The sequence below is a fragment of the Lissotriton helveticus genome, chromosome 3_1 (genome assembly GCF_964261635.1).
Source record: "Lissotriton helveticus chromosome 3_1, aLisHel1.1, whole genome shotgun sequence".
Taxonomy (NCBI): Eukaryota; Metazoa; Chordata; class Amphibia; order Caudata; family Salamandridae; genus Lissotriton; species Lissotriton helveticus.
The window spans coordinates 36,018,927-36,038,728 of NC_136061.1; the positions used below are offsets into that span (position 1 = coordinate 36,018,927).

Consider the following 19,802-nt stretch of genomic DNA (forward strand, 5'->3'; position numbering starts at 1 on the left):
CAGTGAGCCACACTACTCCACTTATATATATTATATATAGTAAATAAACATATATATATGTTCTTAAAACACCATAACCCCTCAACCCATACCCATCCTAAACACTAAAACTACCATTTCCACCCAAAAAACCGTACCCACTCTAAACCCTGAAATTGGCCTTGCCACCCAAAAACCCATACCCACCCTAACCTCTAAAATTACTCTTGCCATCCAAAAACCCATACCCACCCTAAACCCTAAAGATGCCCTTGCCACCTAAACACCCATACCCACCCTAAACCTTAAAATTACCATTTCCTCCCAAAAACCCTTACCCGCCATAAACCTTAAAAATTCCCTTTCCACCCAAAAAGCCTTTCCCAACCTAAACCCTAAAAAATCCTTTGCCACCCAAAAACCCATTTCCACCCTAAACCCTAGAAAATCCTTAACCACCCAAAAACCCATATCCACCCTAAACCCTAAAAATTGCATTGCCACCCAAAAACTTACAACCACCATAAACCATAAAAATCCCAACTCAAAAAACCATACCCACCCTCATCCATAAATATTCCCTTGCTACCCAAAAACCCATGTCTACCCTAAACCCTAAAATTGCCCTTGCCACCCAAAACCCATACCCACACTAAAACCTAAAAATGTCCACCCACAACCCTTTTAAAAAACTCTTCCTAATATATACTTACCTAATGCTTACATTTAAAATGCAACCCATACCCAGCCTAACCCCTAAAAATGCCTACCCTAAACCCATTAAGAAATAGTTCATATATATATATGCTTTTTATCGATACAATCTGGTGGAATAAAACTACTTCCAGCAATAACTTCAAGCCCTGCTGAGTGCCGTTATTTCCCTGTGAATCTTTTTGGGAGTGGAAACCTTGCTCATATATATATATATATATATATATATATATATATACACTACGGCACCCAGAAGGCCGTGGGAACTCATGGTAACGCCCACTGAGGCAGGTGCATATAATTACAATGTGTGCAGCGAAGTGCCATTATTCCTTTTGAAATCCACGCCACTGAAGAAGGGAAACTTAACTCCTGAATCGCGTCTGGCGTTTGGAATTGTTTGATGTTTATTTTCTGGCAGAGTGCCTGCTTGCATGGTGTGCATTAAACTACAAGAGCGTACTTTAACTTCCGGTGGCATGTTCTTCGTGGGGTATCTTGCTTCAGTGGTATAAATACGGCTGTCCCGGCCGTGAAGACATGCCCACCGCTGAGCGGGTCCTTGCTTGCATCATGGAGATGCGGGCATTATGGAAGGAAGTACAGCTGGCAGAATTGCAGGGTGACGCCAGTCTGATGCTCGTATGGACACCTGGAAAGCGGGGCAGGCACTCCCCAAGGCTTATCATCGACCCACTGGGGATTACTGTTGTTAATTTAAGGCATGACTGCTCACCCACTTGGGACTATTGAGCTACACACTACGGCACCCAGAAGGCCGTGCGAACTCATGGTAACGCCCACTGAGGCAGGTGCATATAATTACAATGTGTGCAGCGAAGTGCCTTTATTCCTTTTGAAATCCGCGCCACTGAAGAAGGGAAACTTAACTCCTGAAACGCGCCTGGCGTTTGGAATTGTTTGATGCTTATTTTCTGGCAGAGTGCCTGCTTGCATGGTGTGCATTAAACTACAAGAGCGTTTCAGGGACGTTATATTTATGCTGACATTTCACTTGTACAAACCCTAGCTATAACTCTCGCCCCGCAATGCACTGCAGATGACGTTGCATATTACATCACTTATGACATTGTCAATGACATCACTGATGACACCTCAAATGACATCACTGATGACATCACTAATGACATCATCCACTTATATCTGATGCTCCTCCTCACACCTTAATATAACCTTTCATACACCCATTCGAAAATACACACTACCATTCTCAAAACCATAGACGCACCAATAGCAGTTAGTACATACCCACTCACTGATTCACAGGCCTACACACACGTCCACTCACCCACACAGTCACTCATCCTCACAGTCACTCATCAATACAGCCACTGACATATGCACTCATACACTCATACAGACACTCACACCCGCCACTCCCCCATAGAGTTACTCACTCACCTAGTCAGCCACCCAAAGAATCAATCACACTACAATTTACTCACCTATAGAGTTGTACACACACCACCTCACTTATTCATAGATAGTAACACATACTCTCTTCTACAATCACTGACACGCACACTCATATAGCAACTCTTACACTCACTCACTCACACATAGTCACCTATATACTCCAACTCTCACATATACTGCCTTTCACAAATGCAGCTACTCACCCATATACCACTGAGACATCCATACACTCAGCTACAGAGCTATATGCACATTCACTCTACCATACCATCCCTCACAGATGCACTCATGAATCCATATGATTCACTCACTCACACATCCATGCAGGGAGTCACACAGCCCCTCACCCACCCACACAGACACTCAGGCACCCATACAGGTACTCAGACAACCAATCAATAACCCATATAGACACTCATGTACCTAATCACCAACCCATGCAGTCAGTTACACACCAACTGACAGACTGATACACACATTTACACAGATTAGTCACTCACCCATACATTCACTAAGACATGTTTAATCAGTCAGTCACGCACCCAAGAAATCATCCATAAAGACACTCATACACCCACTCATTCTTCAAAAACACCTTGGGGTATATATATATATATATATATATATATATATATATATATATATATACATAAGATTCTTAAACTTTTTAGAAAAACTGACACTCACTGGATGACATATTTTGAGATGTCATCAGTGATATCATTTGAGATGTCATCAGTGATGTCACTGACCATGTCATGAGAGAAGTAATATGTGACGTCATCAGCAATGCATTTCGGGGGCATGAGTTATAGTTAGCTCAGCTAACTATATTGGCAGAATTTCTCTCATTTTGTATGAGTGAAATGTCAGCCTAACTATAATGTTCCTTAAACCTGTGGTGTTTTCAGTGAATTTCTAAGGTTTTTTAAAATGCTAATACTAACTACATAGGTAGGACATGTGCAGAAAGAGGAAGGAAGGTGCAGAAAAAAGCAGGATAAGTGCAGAAAGAGGCAAGAGAGGCGCAGAAAGAGGAAGAAAGGTGCAGAAAGAAGCAAGTAAAATGCAGAAAGAGGTAATAGAAGTCCAGAAAGAGGAAGAAAGGTTCAGAAAAAAGCAAGAGATGTGCAGTTTCAAACAGCATACTCTGTAAATCTGTATACAAAAAGGTAGAAGCAAGAGAAGTGCAGAACGAAGCAACAGAGGTGCAGAAAGAGGCAAGAGGGGTGCAGAAATAAAGCAAGAGAGATGCAGAAAAAAGAAAGCAAGAGAAGTGCACAAAAAACCAACAAAGATGCAGAAAGAGGCAAGAGGAGTGCAAAAGAGGCAAGAAAAGTGCAGAAAGAGGGAAGAGAAGAAACAAGCAACAGAGGTGCAAACAGAGAGAACAGGGGTGCAGACAGAGGCAAGAGAGGTGCAGAAAGAGGCAAGAGAAGTAGAGAAATATGCAATAGAATTGCAGAAAGAAGCAAGTGCAGTACAGAAAGAACCAACAGAGGTGCAGAGAGAAGCAAGAGGGGTGCAGAAAGAGGCAACAGCATTGCAAAAAGAAGCAAAAAAGGTACAGAAAGAGGGAATAGGGTGGAGAAAGAGGCAAGAGAACTGCAGAAAGAGGCAAATGAGGTACAGAAAGAGGGAATAGGGTAGAGAAAAAGGCAAGAGGGGTGCAGAAAGAGGCAATGGGGTGCATATATAAAGCAAGAGAGATGCAGAAAATAGCAAGAGAAGTGCACAAAGAACCAACGAAGGTGCAGAAAGAGGCAAGAGGGGTGCAGAAAGATACAACAGAGGTACAGAAGGAGGCAAGAGAACTGCAGAAAAAGGCAAAAGAGTTGCAGAAACAGGCAAACGAGGTACAGAAAGAGAGAACAGGGATGCAGGCAGAGGCAAGAGAGGTACAGAAAGAGGAAAGAGGGGTGCTGAAAGAGGTAAGAGGGGTGCAGAAATTTACAATAGAGGGGCAGAAAGAAGCAAGAGCAGTACAGAAAGAACCAACAGAGGTGCGGTGAGAAGCAAGAGGGGCTGCAGAAAGAGACAACAAAAGTGCAAAAAGAAGCAAAGAAGGTAAAAAAATAGGCAAGAACTGTAGAAAGAGGCACAAGAGGTACAGAAAGAGGCAAAAGAGGTACTGAAAGAAACAAGAGAGGTACAGAATAAAGCAAGAGACGTGCAGAATGAAGCAGCAGGGGTGGTGAACGATGCAAGAGAGGTGTAGAAAGAGGCAAGACAGGTGCAGAAAGATGTAACAGGTGCAGAAAGAGGCAAGATAACTGCAGAAAGTGGCAAGAGAGTTATAGAAACAGGTAAAGGAGGTGTACAAAGAGGGAACAGGGATGCAGACAGAGGCAAGAGAAGTGCAGAAAGAGGCAGGAGAAGTGCAAAAATGTGCAAGAGGTGCAGCAAGAAGCAAGAGCAGTAAGAACCAACAGAGGTGTAGAAAGATGCAAGTGGGGTGCAAAAAGAGGCAAGAGAAGTGTAGAAAGAAGCAAAAGAGGTATAGAAAGACGCAAAAGAACTGCAGAAAGAGGCAAGAGAGATGCAGAAAGAGGCAAGAGTGGTGCAGAAGGAGGCAAGAGAGATGCACAAAGAGGGAAGAAGGATGCAGAAAGAGGCAAGAGGGGTGCAGAAAGAAGCAAGAGTAGTGTAGAATCAAGGAACAGGGGTGCAGAAAGAGGCAAGAGGGTGCAGAAAGGCAGGAGGGCTGAAAAAGATACAATAGAGGAGCAGATGGAAGCAAGGGTACTGCAGAAAGAGGCAAGAGAGTTGTAGAAACAGGCAAAAGAGGTGCCAAAAGAGGGAACAGGGGGACAGACAGAGGCATGAGAAGTACAGAAAGAGGGAAGAGGGTTGGAGAAATGTGTGAGAGGTGCAGAAGTAAGCAAGAACTGTGCAGAAAGAACCAGAGGTGCAGAGAGAATCAAGAGGAGTGCAGAAAGAGGCAGCAGAAGTACAGAAAGAAGAGGTACAGAAAGAGGGAAGAGAACTGCAGAAAGAGGCAAGAGAGGTATAGAAAGAGGCAAGAGAGGTAAGGACAGAAGCAAGAGAAGTGATGAATAAAACAACAGGGGTGGAGAAAGAGGCAACCGGGGTGCAGAAAGATATAACAGCATTGCAGAAGGAGGCAAGAAAACTGCAGACAGAGGCAAAAGAGTTGCAGAAACAGGCAAAAGAGGTTCAGAAAGAGGGTAAAGGGGTGCAGACAGAGGCAAGAGAGGTGCAGAAATGTGTGAGAGGTGCAGAAAGAAGAAAGGGCAGTGCAGAAAGAACTAACAGGTGCAGAAAGAGGCAAGAGGAGTGCAGAAAGAGGCAGAGAGAAGTGCAGAAAGAGACAAGATAGGTACAGGAAAAGAGAAGAAGGGTGCAGAAAGAAGCAAGAGATGTTGATAGAGAAGCAAGAGGGGCTGCAGAAAAAGGCAAGAGAGATGAACAAAAAGGGAAGAAGGGTGCAGAAAGAGGCAAGAGAGGTACAGAAAGAAGCAAAATAAGTGCAGAATAAAGCAACAGGGATGCAGGAGGCAAGAGGGGTGCAGAAAAGCAATAGAGGTGAAAAAGTGGCAACAGAGGAGCAGATGGAGGTAAGGGAACTGCAGAAAGAGGCACGAGAGTTGCAGAAACAGGCAAAATAGGTTCAGAAAGAGGGAACAGGGGGGCAGACGGTGGCAAGAGAAGTGCAGAAAGAGGGAAGAGGGTTGCATAATGTGCAAGAGAGGTGCAGAAGGAAGCAAGAGCAGTGCAGAAAGAACCAACAGAGGTGCGGAAAGAGGCAAGAGGGTGCAGAAAAAGGCAAGTGAGGTGCAGGAGGCAAGATAACTGTAGAAAGAGGCCGGAGAGTTGTAGAAACAGGCAAAATGGGCGCAGAAAAAGGGAACAGATGTGCAGACAGAGGCAAGAGAGGTACAGAAAGAGGCAAAAGGGATCCAGAAATCTGCAAGAGAGGTGTAGAAAGAAGCAAGAGCCGTGCAGAAAGAACAGACAGAGGGGCAGAGACAATCAAGAGGGTACAGAAAGAGGCAAGAGAACTGCGGAAAGAGCCAAGAGAGGAGCAGAAAGACGCAGGAGAGGTACACAAAGAGGCAAGGGGGTGCAGAAAGAAGCAAGAGAAGTACAGAAGGAAGCAACAGAGATGCTGAAAGATGCAAGAGAAGTGCAGAAAGAAGCAACAGAGGTGCAGAAACAGGCAAGAAAGGTGAAGAAATAGGGAACAGGGGTGCAGAAAGAGGCAAAGGGGATATATAAAGTTGCAAGAGAGGTGCTGAAAGAAGCAAGAGCAGTGCAGAAAGAAGCAACAGAAGTGCAGAAAGAAGCAAAAGAGGTACAGAAAGAGGGAAGAGGGTGTAGAAAGAGGCAAGAGAACTGCAGAAAGAGGCAACAGAGGTACAGAAAGAGACAAAAGCAGTGCGGAAAGAACCAACAGAGGTGCAGAGAGAATCAAGAGGGGTGCAGAAAGAGGCAACAGAAGTACAGAAAGAAGCAAAAGAGGTACAGAAAGAGGGAAGAGAACTGCAGAAAGAGGCAACAGAGGTATGGAAAGAAGCAAGAGAGGTGCAGAAAGAAGCAAGAAAAGTGCAGAATAAAGCAATAGGGTAGAGAAAGAGGCAAGAGGGGTGCAAAAAGATGTAACAGAGGTGCAGAAGAGGCCTACTTCGACTGTACCTTACAACAGACTCATCACTAATCACTAATCCTTCTCTCAAGATGTTTTAAACCTCACTTTTGTCTTGAAGGTTCACTATTCATCTACAGCTCAGAATGTTAGGCGTATAAAACGACAATCCTAAGCATATCACTGTTGTAAGTCTTACCAAGTTTGTGAAGGTATGCATGTGTGTTTCTCTGCTTTTACCTAGTGACATGTTACATACAAATAAACATACAAATACTTGAATACCTGTGTTTCAAACAGTAAATTTGTGTACAAAAAGGTAGAAGCAAGAGAAGTGCAGAAAGAAGCAACAAAGGTGCAGAAAGAGGCAAGAGGGGTATAGAAAGAAGCAAGAGAGATGCACAAAGAGGGAAGAAGGATGCAGAATGAGGCAAGAGGGGTGTAGAAAGAAGCAAAAGCAAGAGATATGCAGAAAGAAGCAAGAGAAGTGTAGAATGAAGCAACAGGGGTGCAGAAAGAGGCAAGAGGGTGCAGAAAGGCAGGAGGGCTGAGAAGATACAATATAGGATCAGATGGAAGCAAGAGAACTGCAGAAAGAGGCAAGAGAACTGCAGAAAGTGGCAACAGAGGAGCAGAAAGAGGCAAGACAGGTGCAGGAAAAGAGAAGAAGGGTGCCGAAAGAAGCAAGAGAGGTGTGAAAGAAGCAAGAGAGGTGCAGAAAAAGGCAAGAGATATGCACAAAGAGGGAAGAAGGGTGCAGAAAGAGGCAAAAGAGGTGCAGAAAGAGAGAACGGGGTACAGACAGAGGCAAGAGAAGTACAGAAAGAGGGTAGAGGGTTGCAGAAACAGGCAAAGTTGGTGCAGAGAGAGAGATGCAGACATTTGCAACAAAGGTGCAGAAAGAAGCAGGAGAGGGGTACAGAGAGAGGCAAGACAACTGCAGAAGGAAGCAAGAAAAGTACAGAAAGGAGTAATAGAAGTGCAGAAAGAGGGAAAAGGGGTAGCAAATGAGGCAAGAGGGGTGCAGAAAGAAGCAAGAGATGTACAGAAAGAAGCAACAGAGGTGCTGAAAGAGGCATTAAAAGTGCAGAAAGAAGCAACAGAGGTGCAGAAAGAGGCAAGAGAGGTGCAGAAACAGGCAAGAATGGGTGCGGAAAGAACAGGGGAAAGAGAAGTGCAGAAAGAGGGAAGAGGGGTGCAGAAATGGGCAAAGAGAGGTGCAGAAAGAAGCAAGAGCAATGCAGAATGAAGCAAGGGTAGTGCAGAAAGAAGCAACAGAGGCGCTGAAAGAGGCACGAAGGGAGCAGAAAGAGGTGAGAGGTACAGAAAGAAGCAAGAGAGGTACAGAAACAGGCAGGAAAGGTGCAGAAAGAGGGAAAGGGGTGCAGAAAGAGGCAAGAGAGGTACAGGAAGAGGGGTGCAGAAAGAGGCAAAAGGGATGTAGAAAGAAGCAACAGACATGTAGAAAGAAGCAACAGAAGTACAGAAGGAGGCAGGTGAGGTGCAGAAATAGGCAAGAGAGGTGCAGAAATTGGCAAGAGATCTGCAGAAAGGCAGGAGGGATGCAAAAAAGTGAAGAAGGGTGCAGAAAGACGCAAGAGAGGAACAGAATGAAGTGAGAAGTGCAGAAAGAAGCAAGAGGACTGCAAAAAGAGACCAGAGAGGTGAAGAAAGAGGGAAGACGAGTGCACAAAGAGACACCAGGGTAGTCGAAAGAAGCAACAGAGGTGCTGAAGGAGGCAAGATAACTGCAGAAAGCGTCAAGAGGGTTGCAGAAACAGGCAAAAGAACTGCAGAAAGAGGGAACAGGGGTGCAGACAGAGGCAAGAGGGTTGCAGAAAGAGGCAAGAAGGTTGTAGACATTTGCAAGAAAGGTACAGAAAAAGGCACGAGAAATGCACAAAGAGGGAAGAAGGGTGCAGAAAGAGTCAAAAGAGGTGCAGAAAGAGAGAACTGGTTGTAGACAGAGGCAAGAGAAGTACAGAAAGAGGGAAGAGGGTTGCAGAAACAGGCAAAATGGGTGCAGAGAGAGATGCAGACATTTGCAACAGAGGTGCAGAAAGTAGCAAGAGCAGTGCAGAAACGGGATACAGAAAGAGGCAAGAGAACTGCAGAAGGAAGCAAGAGACGTGCAGAAAGGAGCAATAGATGTGCAGAAAGAAGCAACAGAGTGCAGAAAGATGGAAAAGGGGTAGCAAAAGAGGCAAGAGGGGTGCAGAAAGAAGCACGAGATGTACAGAAAGAAGCAACAGAGGTGTGGAAAGAGGCAAGAGAGGTGCAGAAACAGGCAAGAAAGGTGCGGAAAGAACAGGGGTAAGAGAAGTGCAGAAGGAGGGAAGAGGGTTGCAGAAATGGGCAAGAGAGGTGCAGAAAAAAGCAAGAGCAATGCAGAATGAAGCAAGGGTAATGCAGAAAGAAGCAACAGAGGTGCTGAAAGAGGCGAGAAGTACAGAAAGAGGCATCAGAGGTACAGATAAAGGCAAGAGAGGTACAGAAACAGACAGGAAAGGTACAGAAAGAGGGAAAGGGGTGCAGAAAGAGGCAAGAGAGGTGCAGGAAGAGGGGTGCAGAAAGAGGCAAAAGGGGTGCAGAAAGTAGCAAGTGAGGTGCAGACAGAGGCAAGAGAGGTGCAGAAAGAGGCAACCGAATAGCTGAAAGAAGCAACAGACATGTAGAAAGAAGCAACAGAAGTGCAGAAGGAGGCAGGTGAGGTACAGAAAGAGGCAAGAGAGGTGCAGAAAATGGCAAGAGAATTGCAGAAAGGCAAGAGGGATGCAACAAAGGGAAGTAGGGTGCAGAAAGTAGCAAGAGAGGTGCAGAATGAAGTGAGAAGTGCAGAAAGAAGCAAGAGAACTGCAGAAAGAGACAAGACAGGTGAAGAAAGAGGGAAGACGAGTGCAGAAAGAGACACAGGGGCGTGAAAAGAAGCAACAGAGGTGCTGAAGGAGGCAATATAACTGCAGAAAGAGTCAAGAGAGTTGCAGAAACAGGCACAAGAACTACAGGAACAGGGGTGCAGACAGAGGCAAGAGAGTTGCAGAAAGAGGCAAGAAGGTTGCAGACATTGGCAAGAAAGGTACAGAAAGAAACAAGAGAAGTGAAAAATAACCAACAGAGGTACAGAAAGAGGAACGAGAGGAACAGAAAGAAGCAAGAGAAGTGCAGAAAGAAGGAACATAGGTGCAGCAGAGGAAAAAGGGATGCAGAAAGAGGGAAGAGAAGTGTAGAAAGAGGCAAGAGAGTTGCACAAAGAAGGAAAAAGGGTGCAGAAAGAGGCAGAAGGGGCGCAGAAAGAAGCAACAGAGGTGCAGAAAGAAGAAAGAGAAGTGCAGAAAGAAGCAACAGAGGTGCATAAAGAGGCAGGATGGGTGCAGAAGGAAGCAAGAGAGGTGCAGAAAGAAGCAACATAGGTGTAGAAAAGGCAAGAGAAGTGCAGAAAGAGGCAAGAGAGGTGCAAAAAAGACAGGAGAGGTGCAGAAAGAGGGAACAGGGGTGCAGAAAGAGGCAAGAGAGGTGCAGAAAGTAGGAAGAAGGGTGAAGAATCAAGAGGGCTACAGAAAGAAGCAATGAGGTGTAGAGAGAGGCAACAGAGGTGCAGAAAGAGGCAAGAGAGGTGCGGAAAGTGAAAGAGATGAGCAGAAAGAGGCAAAAGAAGTGCAGAAAAAGAAAGAAAGGTGTGGAAATAAGCAACAGAATTGCAGAAAGAGGCAAAAGAGGCTCAGAAAGAAGCAAAAGTCGTTTACACCCCATTAATATCAGTGTAAGATCCACATTTAGCAATAAGTATCAGGTGATCATTCTAGGATTGCAAAGGGCCTTTCACCATGCTGTAACACTTGTCACTGCATGTTTGGTAACCTTTGAGCTAGAAACCAGGATTTTCTTTGTTCAAATCTGCATATTATGTAGCAGATGATGGACTATGTGGCAAATGCAGAACATTTATAACTGTGCCAAAGTCAGTGCAGCCAAACAGTCACATAATTCCAGTGGCACTGCTCATACCGCTGACTAGGTCCAGAAGTGCACCTCAGTGGTTCCTTCTTTTTTTGTCTCTTGGGGACCGATTCACAGAACTATTTTAAGACAAAATCCTAAACTTACTACCATTTACTCATTTTGTCTTAAGTTAGTTCTGTGAATCGGGCCCATTGAGTTTATAGTTTAGCTTCTATGGAAACGAGGAAGACTGAACCTGAGGTTACCACTCCACAACACATAATTACTCTCCATAGCACGAAATCCCACTCTACATAATTCCTATACACTAAATACCACATACTTTATATCCTCATAGTTTCACTGCACAACATACCACATAATTCCACTACACACAACCTACATCCACTCCACTCCAAGAAACATTAGTAAAACACTTTTACATTTACAATGCCAATAGCTCTAACTCTTGCAAATGTGAGACCTATCACATTGCAAATGCTTCTTTAACTAGTAGTCACGTTTGCAGGGTGGTGGAGAAAGGGGGCATGGCCTCTGAAGACCTCTTAGCAATCCCACTGTGTAGGACTTACTGGAGGTAACAGGAGGGGTAGTTGGAGATAAAATCGTAAATGTACTACTTTTGGTATTCACAGAAGGCATTTAGTAGTAGTAAAGTTAGGAATCCTAATTTTACTACTAGTAAATGCCTTTTGTGAATACCAAAAGTTGTAAAGTTAGGATTTTGTCTCAGATCACTTTTGTGAATCGGTCCCAAAATCGGTATTGGATGATAAAGTCAAATTGCAATTCAATAACTTGTTCCCATATTGCAGTTTGTGGTTTGTACATTAGAAAAATACATTTGCAATAGCAAAATGGCCTGATTCTGTGAAAAAAATCCTTTCTATATCTGGCGCTAAGTCCTTACATATTTAGACTTGCAGGATCTGAGTTATGTAAGTTGAACATGCTGTGGTAAATGAGATTGTTAGACTCAGTGAAACTTGATCTGAGGTGAACCAAGAAGGTGTAGCAGGCCCTGGCATGTTGCTATCCTCTTACTGTTCTTACCTCTACGTCATTAATTGTAATTACCGGTTAGCCATTCATGATTATTAAAATTGCACTTGGCCTGTTCCAGATGTGGTTCCAAGTCCCCCAGATGGACCTCCTGTTGTGGCGTCAGTAACAGGAAGAATCGTCACCCTGAAATGGAACAAACCTAAAAGATTGGACTCTGCCATAGGTAAAAGTCACAAAATTGAATGAGTGTTGAGATAGATAATTACACAGAAACTCCTATAAAGAAAAGATAGAAAAGGTGGATGATTCTTGAGATCACTACTGCAGGGGGACAGTTAGAAAGAATTTTCAGAAGTCAGTGAGTCCTGAGATAGACAATCACTGCGAGCACAAGGAAAGTGAATCAGTAGAAGTGTTTAGCAACTCATCAAATAAATGATTACATACAGATAAGGAGAGTTAATGACCAGCAGAAATCAGTTAGACCTGATATGGCAATATAGTGAAGGCAAAGAGAGTTAATGACTAGAAGAGGTCAATGAGTCCAGAAGTGAACAATGAAAGGGATTCAAGGAGAGCGAATAGGTAGAAGAAATCACTGAGTACAATTACTGATAATCCCAGGGAGACAAGGAGAGTAAATGAAAATAATGTTTCACAGAGTAATGAACAGAACAATAACGAGGAAGCGAAAGCGTGACTGGGAGACTGGAACTCTGCGTTTCGGGATGGACATCACTAGGGAGACAAGGAGAGTTAATATGTACAAGGGGTCAGTGAGTTCTGGGCAGACAGATACAGAAGCATGGTTTCAGCAAGCAGACAAGCGATAACAGGATCTAGAGATGGGCAGTTAGTAGAAAAGGACCAGTGGTCAAAATGCTGTTATATGTGCTTTCTCCATGATGCATGGGCAGAGAGATGTAGGGTTCACTGAGTTCTGAGATGTCCTAGGCGCAGAGACCTATACCTCCTTTTAGTAGTCTGCCATTTTGAAATCCAGATAGAGAGAAATGGAGAAAGAGAGTGAGACAGAGACTCCTCCGATACACTATCAAAGTATAATTGAATTAGCAAAGGTCCAGTTGTTCTAACAGAGAGACCATCAGATGGAAACACAGAAGACAGTGAGGGGGGGTTGTGGGGGTCCTGTCATAGTCCACTGCATAGATAGAAATGCAGGGGATCTGTAGGTATATTTTAGCCTTGACTATCATAGGAATTTGGGGGCATGATGGTGTGTATCTCCGAAGATCAAGGCCCTTGTTCAGAGTTTGGCACAGAGGGTACTCTGTCGCAAATGTGGCAGAGTACCATCTCCACAAACTGAAGATCTGCCTGCCCCATCTAGAATTTGGCAACACAGTCTGTATGTCAGAGACGTAGACTACTTGGTCTCCATCACTGAAATACACCTTTTATGGCCAAAATGAGTAAAGGCCTTCATATCTTTGCCCATTGACCACCTGCCTGTTTTAGAGCGGCTGGTCAGATATCCAGATTTCAGTGTCCCTCACCTATAAGAGGCAGGGAAAACTACAAACTGGCCCCCACACCGTACAAGACAATTCCTGTGGTGCAGGGTTATTAGTTGTTTTTTTATGTAAAAAAAATCCTGCTTTGGGATTTTGTTTTTGAAAATAAAAAAACTGGTTACACTTTTGAATGATGGTGCCCTAATATTAACAGAGCAATCTGTCAGATTTTTAATACATCGACAGGAACCCCTGTGACAGTAGTTCCTACTGGGCCGCTGGACATCCCTAGGTTTGGAGGATCGGTACTCCATGGTCTAAATCAGGCCCATCTCTGGATTCAGAGGATGGGCACTCCACGGTCAAAATCAGGCCCATCTCTAGATTCAGAGGATGGGCACTCCACGATCTAAATCAGGCCCATCTCTAGATACAGAGGATGGGCACTCCACGATCTAAATCAGGCCCATCTCTAGATACAGAGGATGGGTACTCCACGGTCTAAATCAGGTCCATCTCTAGATTCAGAGGATGGGTACTCCACAATCTAAATCAGGCCTATCTCTAGATTCAGAGGATGGGTACTCCACGGTCTAAATCAGGTTCATCTCTAGATTCAGAGGATGGGCACTCCACGGTCTAAATCAGGCCCATCTCTAGATTCAGAGGATGGGTACTCCACGGTCTAAATCAGGTCCATCTCTAGATTTAGAGGATGGGTACTCCACGGTCTAAATCAGGCCCATCTCTAGATTCAGAGGATGGGTACTCCACGGTCTAAATCAGGTTCATCTCTAGATTCAGAGGATGGGCACTCCACGGTCTAAATCAGGCCCATCTCTAGATTCAGAGGATGGGTACTCCACAATCTAAATCAGGCCCATCTCTAGATTCAGAGGATGGGTACTCCACGGTCTAAATCAGGTCCATCTCTAGATTTAGAGGATGGGTACTCCACGGTCTAAATCAGGCCCATCTCTAGATACAGAGGATGGGCACGCCACGATCTAAATGAGGCCCATCTCTAGATTCAGAGGATGGGTACTCCACGGTCTAAATCAGGTTAATCTCTAGATACAGACGATGGGCATTCCACGATCTAAATCAGGCCCATCTCTAGATTTAGAGGATGGGCACTCCACAATCTAAATCAGGCCCATGTCTAGATACAGAGGATGGGCACTCCACGGTCTAATTCAGGCCCATCTCTAGATACAGAGGATGGGCACTCCACGGTCTAAATCAGGCCCATCTCTAGATACAGAGGATGGGCACTCCACAGTCTAAATCAGGCCCATCTCTAGATTCTGAGGATGAGATGTCTACTGGGCCGCTGGACATCTCTAGATTCAGTGGATGGGCACTTCACGGTCTAAATCAGGCCCATCTCTCGATTTAGAGGATGAGCACTCCACGGTCTAAATCAGGCCCATCTCTAGATTCAGCGGATGGGCACTCCACGATCTAAATCAGGCCCATCTCTAGATACAGAGGATGGGCACTCCACGGTCTAAATCAGGCCCAACTCTAGATTCAGAGGATGTTTACTCCACGGTCTAAATCAGGTCCATCTCTAGATTTAGAGGATGGGTACTCCACGGTCTAAATCAGGCCCATCTCTAGATTCAGAGGATGGGTACTCCACGGTCTAAATCAGGTCCATCTCTAGATTTAGAGGATGGGTACTCCACGGTCTAAATCAGGCCCATCTCTAGATACAGAGGACGGGTACTCCGCGGTCTAAATCAGGCCCATCTCTAGATTCAGAGGATGGGTACTCCGCGGTCTAAATCAGGTCCATCTCTAGATTCAGAGGATAGGCACTCCACGGTCTAAATCAGGTCCATCTCTAGATTCAGAGGATGGGTACTCCACGATCTAAATCAGGCCCATCTCTAGATTCAGAGGATGGGTACTCCACGGTCTAAATCAGGTCCATCTCTAGATTTAGAGGATGGGTACTCCACGGTCTAAATCAGGCCCATCTCTAGATTCAGAGGATGGGTACTCCACGGTCTAAATCAGGTTCATCTCTAGATTCAGAGGATAGGCACTCCACGGTCTAAATCAGGCCCATCTCTCGATTTAGAGGATGGGCACTCCACGATCTAAATGAGGCCCATCTCTAAATACAGAGGATGGGCACTCCACAGTCTAAATCAGGCCCATCTCTAGATACAGAGGATGGGCACTCCACGATCTAAATCAGGCCCATCTCTAGATTTAGAGGATGGGCACTCCACAATCTAAATCATGCCCATCTCTAGATACAGAGGATGGGCACTCCACGGTCTAAATCAGGCCCATCTCTAGATACAGAGGATGGGCACTCCACAGTCTAAATCAGGCCCATCTCTAGATTCTGAGGATGAGATGTCTACTGGGCCGCTGGACATCTCTAGATTCAGCGGATGGGCACTTCACTGTCTAAATCAGGCCCATCTCTCGATTTAGAGGATGAGCACTCCCCGATCTAAATCAGGGCCATCTCTAGATTCAGCGGATGGGCACTCCACGATCTAAATCAGGCCCATCTCTAGATACAGAGGATGGGCACTCCACGGTCTAAATCAGGCCCATCTCTCGATTTAGAGGATGGGTACTCCGCGGTCTAAATCAGGTCCATCTCTAGATTCAGAGGATAGGCACTCCACGGTCTAAATCAGGTCCATCTCTAGATTTAGAGGATGGGTACTCCACGATCTAAATCAGGCCCATCTCTAGATTCAGAGGATGGGTACTCCACGGTCTAAATCAGGTCCATCTCTAGATTTAGAGGATGGGTACTCCACGGTCTAAATCAGGCCCATCTCTAGATTTAGAGGATGGGCACTCCACGGTCTAAATCAGGCCCATCTCTAGATACAGAGGATGGGCACTCCACGGTCTAAATCAGGCCCATCTCTAGATACAGAGGATGGGCACTCCACAGTCTAAATCAGGCCCATCTCTAGATTCTGAGGATGAGATGTCTACTGGGCCGCTGGACATCTCTAGATTCAGCAGATGTGCACTCCACGGTCTAAATCAGGCCCATCTCTAGATAGATGATGGGCATTCCACGATCTAAATCAGGCCCATCTCTAGATTTAGAGGATGGGCACTCCACAATCTAAATCAGGCCCATCTCTAGATACAGAGGATGGGCACTCCACGGTCTAAATCAGGCCCATCTCTAGATACAGAGGATGGGCACTCCACGGTCTAAATCAGGCCCATCTCTAGATACAGAGGATGGGCACTCCACAGTCTAAATCAGGCCCATCTCTAGATTCTGAGGATGAGATGTCTACTGGGCCGCTGGACATCTCTAGATTCAGTGGATGGGCACTTCACGGTCTAAATCAGGCCCATCTCTCGATTTAGAGGATGAGCACTCCACGGTCTAAATCAGGCCCATCTCTAGATTCAGCGGATGGGCACTCCACGATCTAAATCAGGCCCATCTCTAGATACAGAGGATGGGCACTCCACGGTCTAAATCAGGCCCAACTCTAGATTCAGAGGATGGTTACTCCACGGTCTAAATCAGGTCCATCTCTAGATTTAGAGGATGGGTACTCCACGGTCTAAATCAGGCCCATCTCTAGATTCAGAGGATGGGTACTCCACGGTCTAAATCAGGTCCATCTCTAGATTTAGAGGATGGGTACTCCACGGTCTAAATCAGGCCCATCTCTAGATACAGAGGACGGGTACTCCGCGGTCTAAATCAGGCCCATCTCTAGATTCAGAGGATGGGTACTCCGCGGTCTAAATCAGGTCCATCTCTAGATTCAGAGGATAGGCACTCCACGGTCTAAATCAGGTCCATCTCTAGATTCAGAGGATGGGTACTCCACGATCTAAATCAGGCCCATCTCTAGATTCAGAGGATGGGTACTCCACGGTCTAAATCAGGTCCATCTCTAGATTTAGAGGATGGGTACTCCACGGTCTAAATCAGGCCCATCTCTAGATTCAGAGGATGGGTACTCCACGGTCTAAATCAGGTTCATCTCTAGATTCAGAGGATAGGCACTCCACGGTCTAAATCAGGCCCATCTCTCGATTTAGAGGATGGGCACTCCACGATCTAAATGAGGCCCATCTCTAAATACAGAGGATGGGCACTCCACAGTCTAAATCAGGCCCATCTCTAGATACAGAGGATGGGCACTCCACGATCTAAATCAGGCCCATCTCTAGATTTAGAGGATGGGCACTCCACAATCTAAATCATGCCCATCTCTAGATACAGAGGATGGGCACTCCACGGTCTAAATCAGGCCCATCTCTAGATACAGAGGATGGGCACTCCACAGTCTAAATCAGGCCCATCTCTAGATTCTGAGGATGAGATGTCTACTGGGCCGCTGGACATCTCTAGATTCAGCGGATGGGCACTTCACTGTCTAAATCAGGCCCATCTCTCGATTTAGAGGATGAGCACTCCCCGATCTAAATCAGGCCCATCTCTAGATTCAGCGGATGGGCACTCCACGATCTAAATCAGGCCCATCTCTAGATACAGAGGATGGGCACTCCACGGTCTAAATCAGGCCCATCTCTCGATTTAGAGGATGGGTACTCCGCGGTCTAAATCAGGTCCATCTCTAGATTCAGAGGATAGGCACTCCACGGTCTAAATCAGGTCCATCTCTAGATTTAGAGGATGGGTACTCCACGATCTAAATCAGGCCCATCTCTAGATTCAGAGGATGGGTACTCCACGGTCTAAATCAGGTCCATCTCTAGATTTAGAGGATGGGTACTCCACGGTCTAAATCAGGCCCATCTCTAGATTTAGAGGATGGGCACTCCACGGTCTAAATCAGGCCCATCTCTAGATATAGAGGATGGGCACTCCACGGTCTAAATCAGGCCCATCTCTAGATACAGAGGATGGGCACTCCACAGTCTAAATCAGGCCCATCTCTAGATTCTGAGGATGAGATGTCTACTGGGCCGCTGGACATCTCTAGATTCAGCAGATGTGCACTCCACGGTCTAAATCAGGCCCATCTCTAGATAGATGATGGGCACTCCACGATCTAAATCAGGCCCATCTCTAGATTTAGAGGATGGGTACTCCACGGTCTAAATCCGGTCCATCTCTAGATTTAGAGGATGGGCATTCCACTATCTAAATCAGGCCCATCTCTAGATTTAGAGGATGGGCACTCCACGGTCTAAATCAGGCCCATCTCTAGATTCAGAGGATGGACACTCCACGGTCTAAATCAGGCCCATCTCTAGATACAGAGGATGGGCACTACACGATCTAAATCAGGCCCATCTCTAGATACAGAGGATGGGCACTCCACGATTTAAATCAGGCCCATCTCTAGATTCAGCAGATGGGCACTCCATGGTCTAAATCAGGCCCATCTCTAGATTTAGAGGATGGGCACTCCACGATCTAAATCAGGCCCATCTCTAGATTTAGAGGATGGGTACTCCACGGTCTAAATCAGGCCCATCTCTAGATACAGAGGATGGGCACTCCACGATTTAAATCAGGCCCATCTCTAGATTCAGCAGATGGGCACTCCACGATCTAAATCAGGTCCATCTCTAGATTCAGAGGATGGGCACTCCACGATCTAAATCAGGTCCATCTCTAGATTCAGAGGATGGGCACTCCACGGTCTAAATCAGGCCCATCTCTAGATACAGAGGATGGGTACTCCACAATCTAAATCAGGCCCATCTCTAGATTCAGAGGATGGGTACCCCACGGTCTAAATCAGGCCCATCTCTAGATAGAGGATGGGCACTCCACGGTCTAAATCAGGTCCATCTCTAGATAGAGGATGGGTACTCCACGGTCTAAATCAGGCCCATCTCTAGATTCAGCAGATGGGCACTCCATGGTCTAAATCAGGCCCATCTCTAGATTCAGCAGATGGGCACTCCATGGTCTAAATCAGGCCCATCTCTAGATTCAGAGGATGGGCACTCCACGATCTAAATCAGGTCCATCTCTAGATTCAGAGGATGGGCACTCCACAATCTAAATCAGGCCCATCTCTAGATACATAGGATGGGCACTCCACAGTCTAAATCAGGCCCATCTCTAGATTCAGCAGATGGGCACTCCACGATCTAAATCAGGTCCATCTCTAGATTCAGAGGATGGGCACTCCACAATCTAAATCAGGCCCATCTCTAGATACATAGGATGGGCACTCCACAGTCTAAATCAGGCCCATCTCTAGATTCAGCAGATGGGCACTCCACGATCTAAATCAGGCCCATCTCTAGATACAGAGGATGGGTACTCCACGGTCTAAATCAGGCCCATCTCTAGATACAGAGGATGGGCACTCCACGGTCTAAATCAGGCTAATCTCTAGATACAGAGGATGGGCACTCCACAGTCTAAATCAGGTCCATCTCTAGATTCAGCAGATGGGCACTCCACGATCTAAATCAGGTCCATCTCTAGATTCAGAGGATGGGCACTCCACGATCTAAATCAGGCCCATCTCTAGATACAGAGGATGGGTACTCCACGGTCTAAATCAGGCCCATCTCTAGATACAGAGGATGGGCACTCCACGGTCTAAATCAGGCTAATCTCTAGATACAGAGGATGGGCACTCCACAGTCTAAATCAGGCCCATCTCTAGATTCAGCAGATT

General features: G+C 45.7%; 1 protein-coding gene across 4 annotated transcripts in view; it reads left to right on the forward strand.

The window, feature by feature from the left end:
• Positions 1-19,802, forward strand: part of SPEG (striated muscle enriched protein kinase) — a 1,484,310-nt gene that overhangs the window by 976,760 nt on the left and 487,748 nt on the right. For all 4 annotated transcript variants that reach the window (XM_078679189.1, XM_078679190.1, XM_078679187.1 and 1 more), the window contains exon 15: positions 11,820-11,924. In XM_078679189.1, the coding sequence (XP_078535315.1) occupies positions 11,820-11,924 (105 nt within the window). The remainder of the gene's footprint in view (positions 1-11,819; positions 11,925-19,802) is intronic.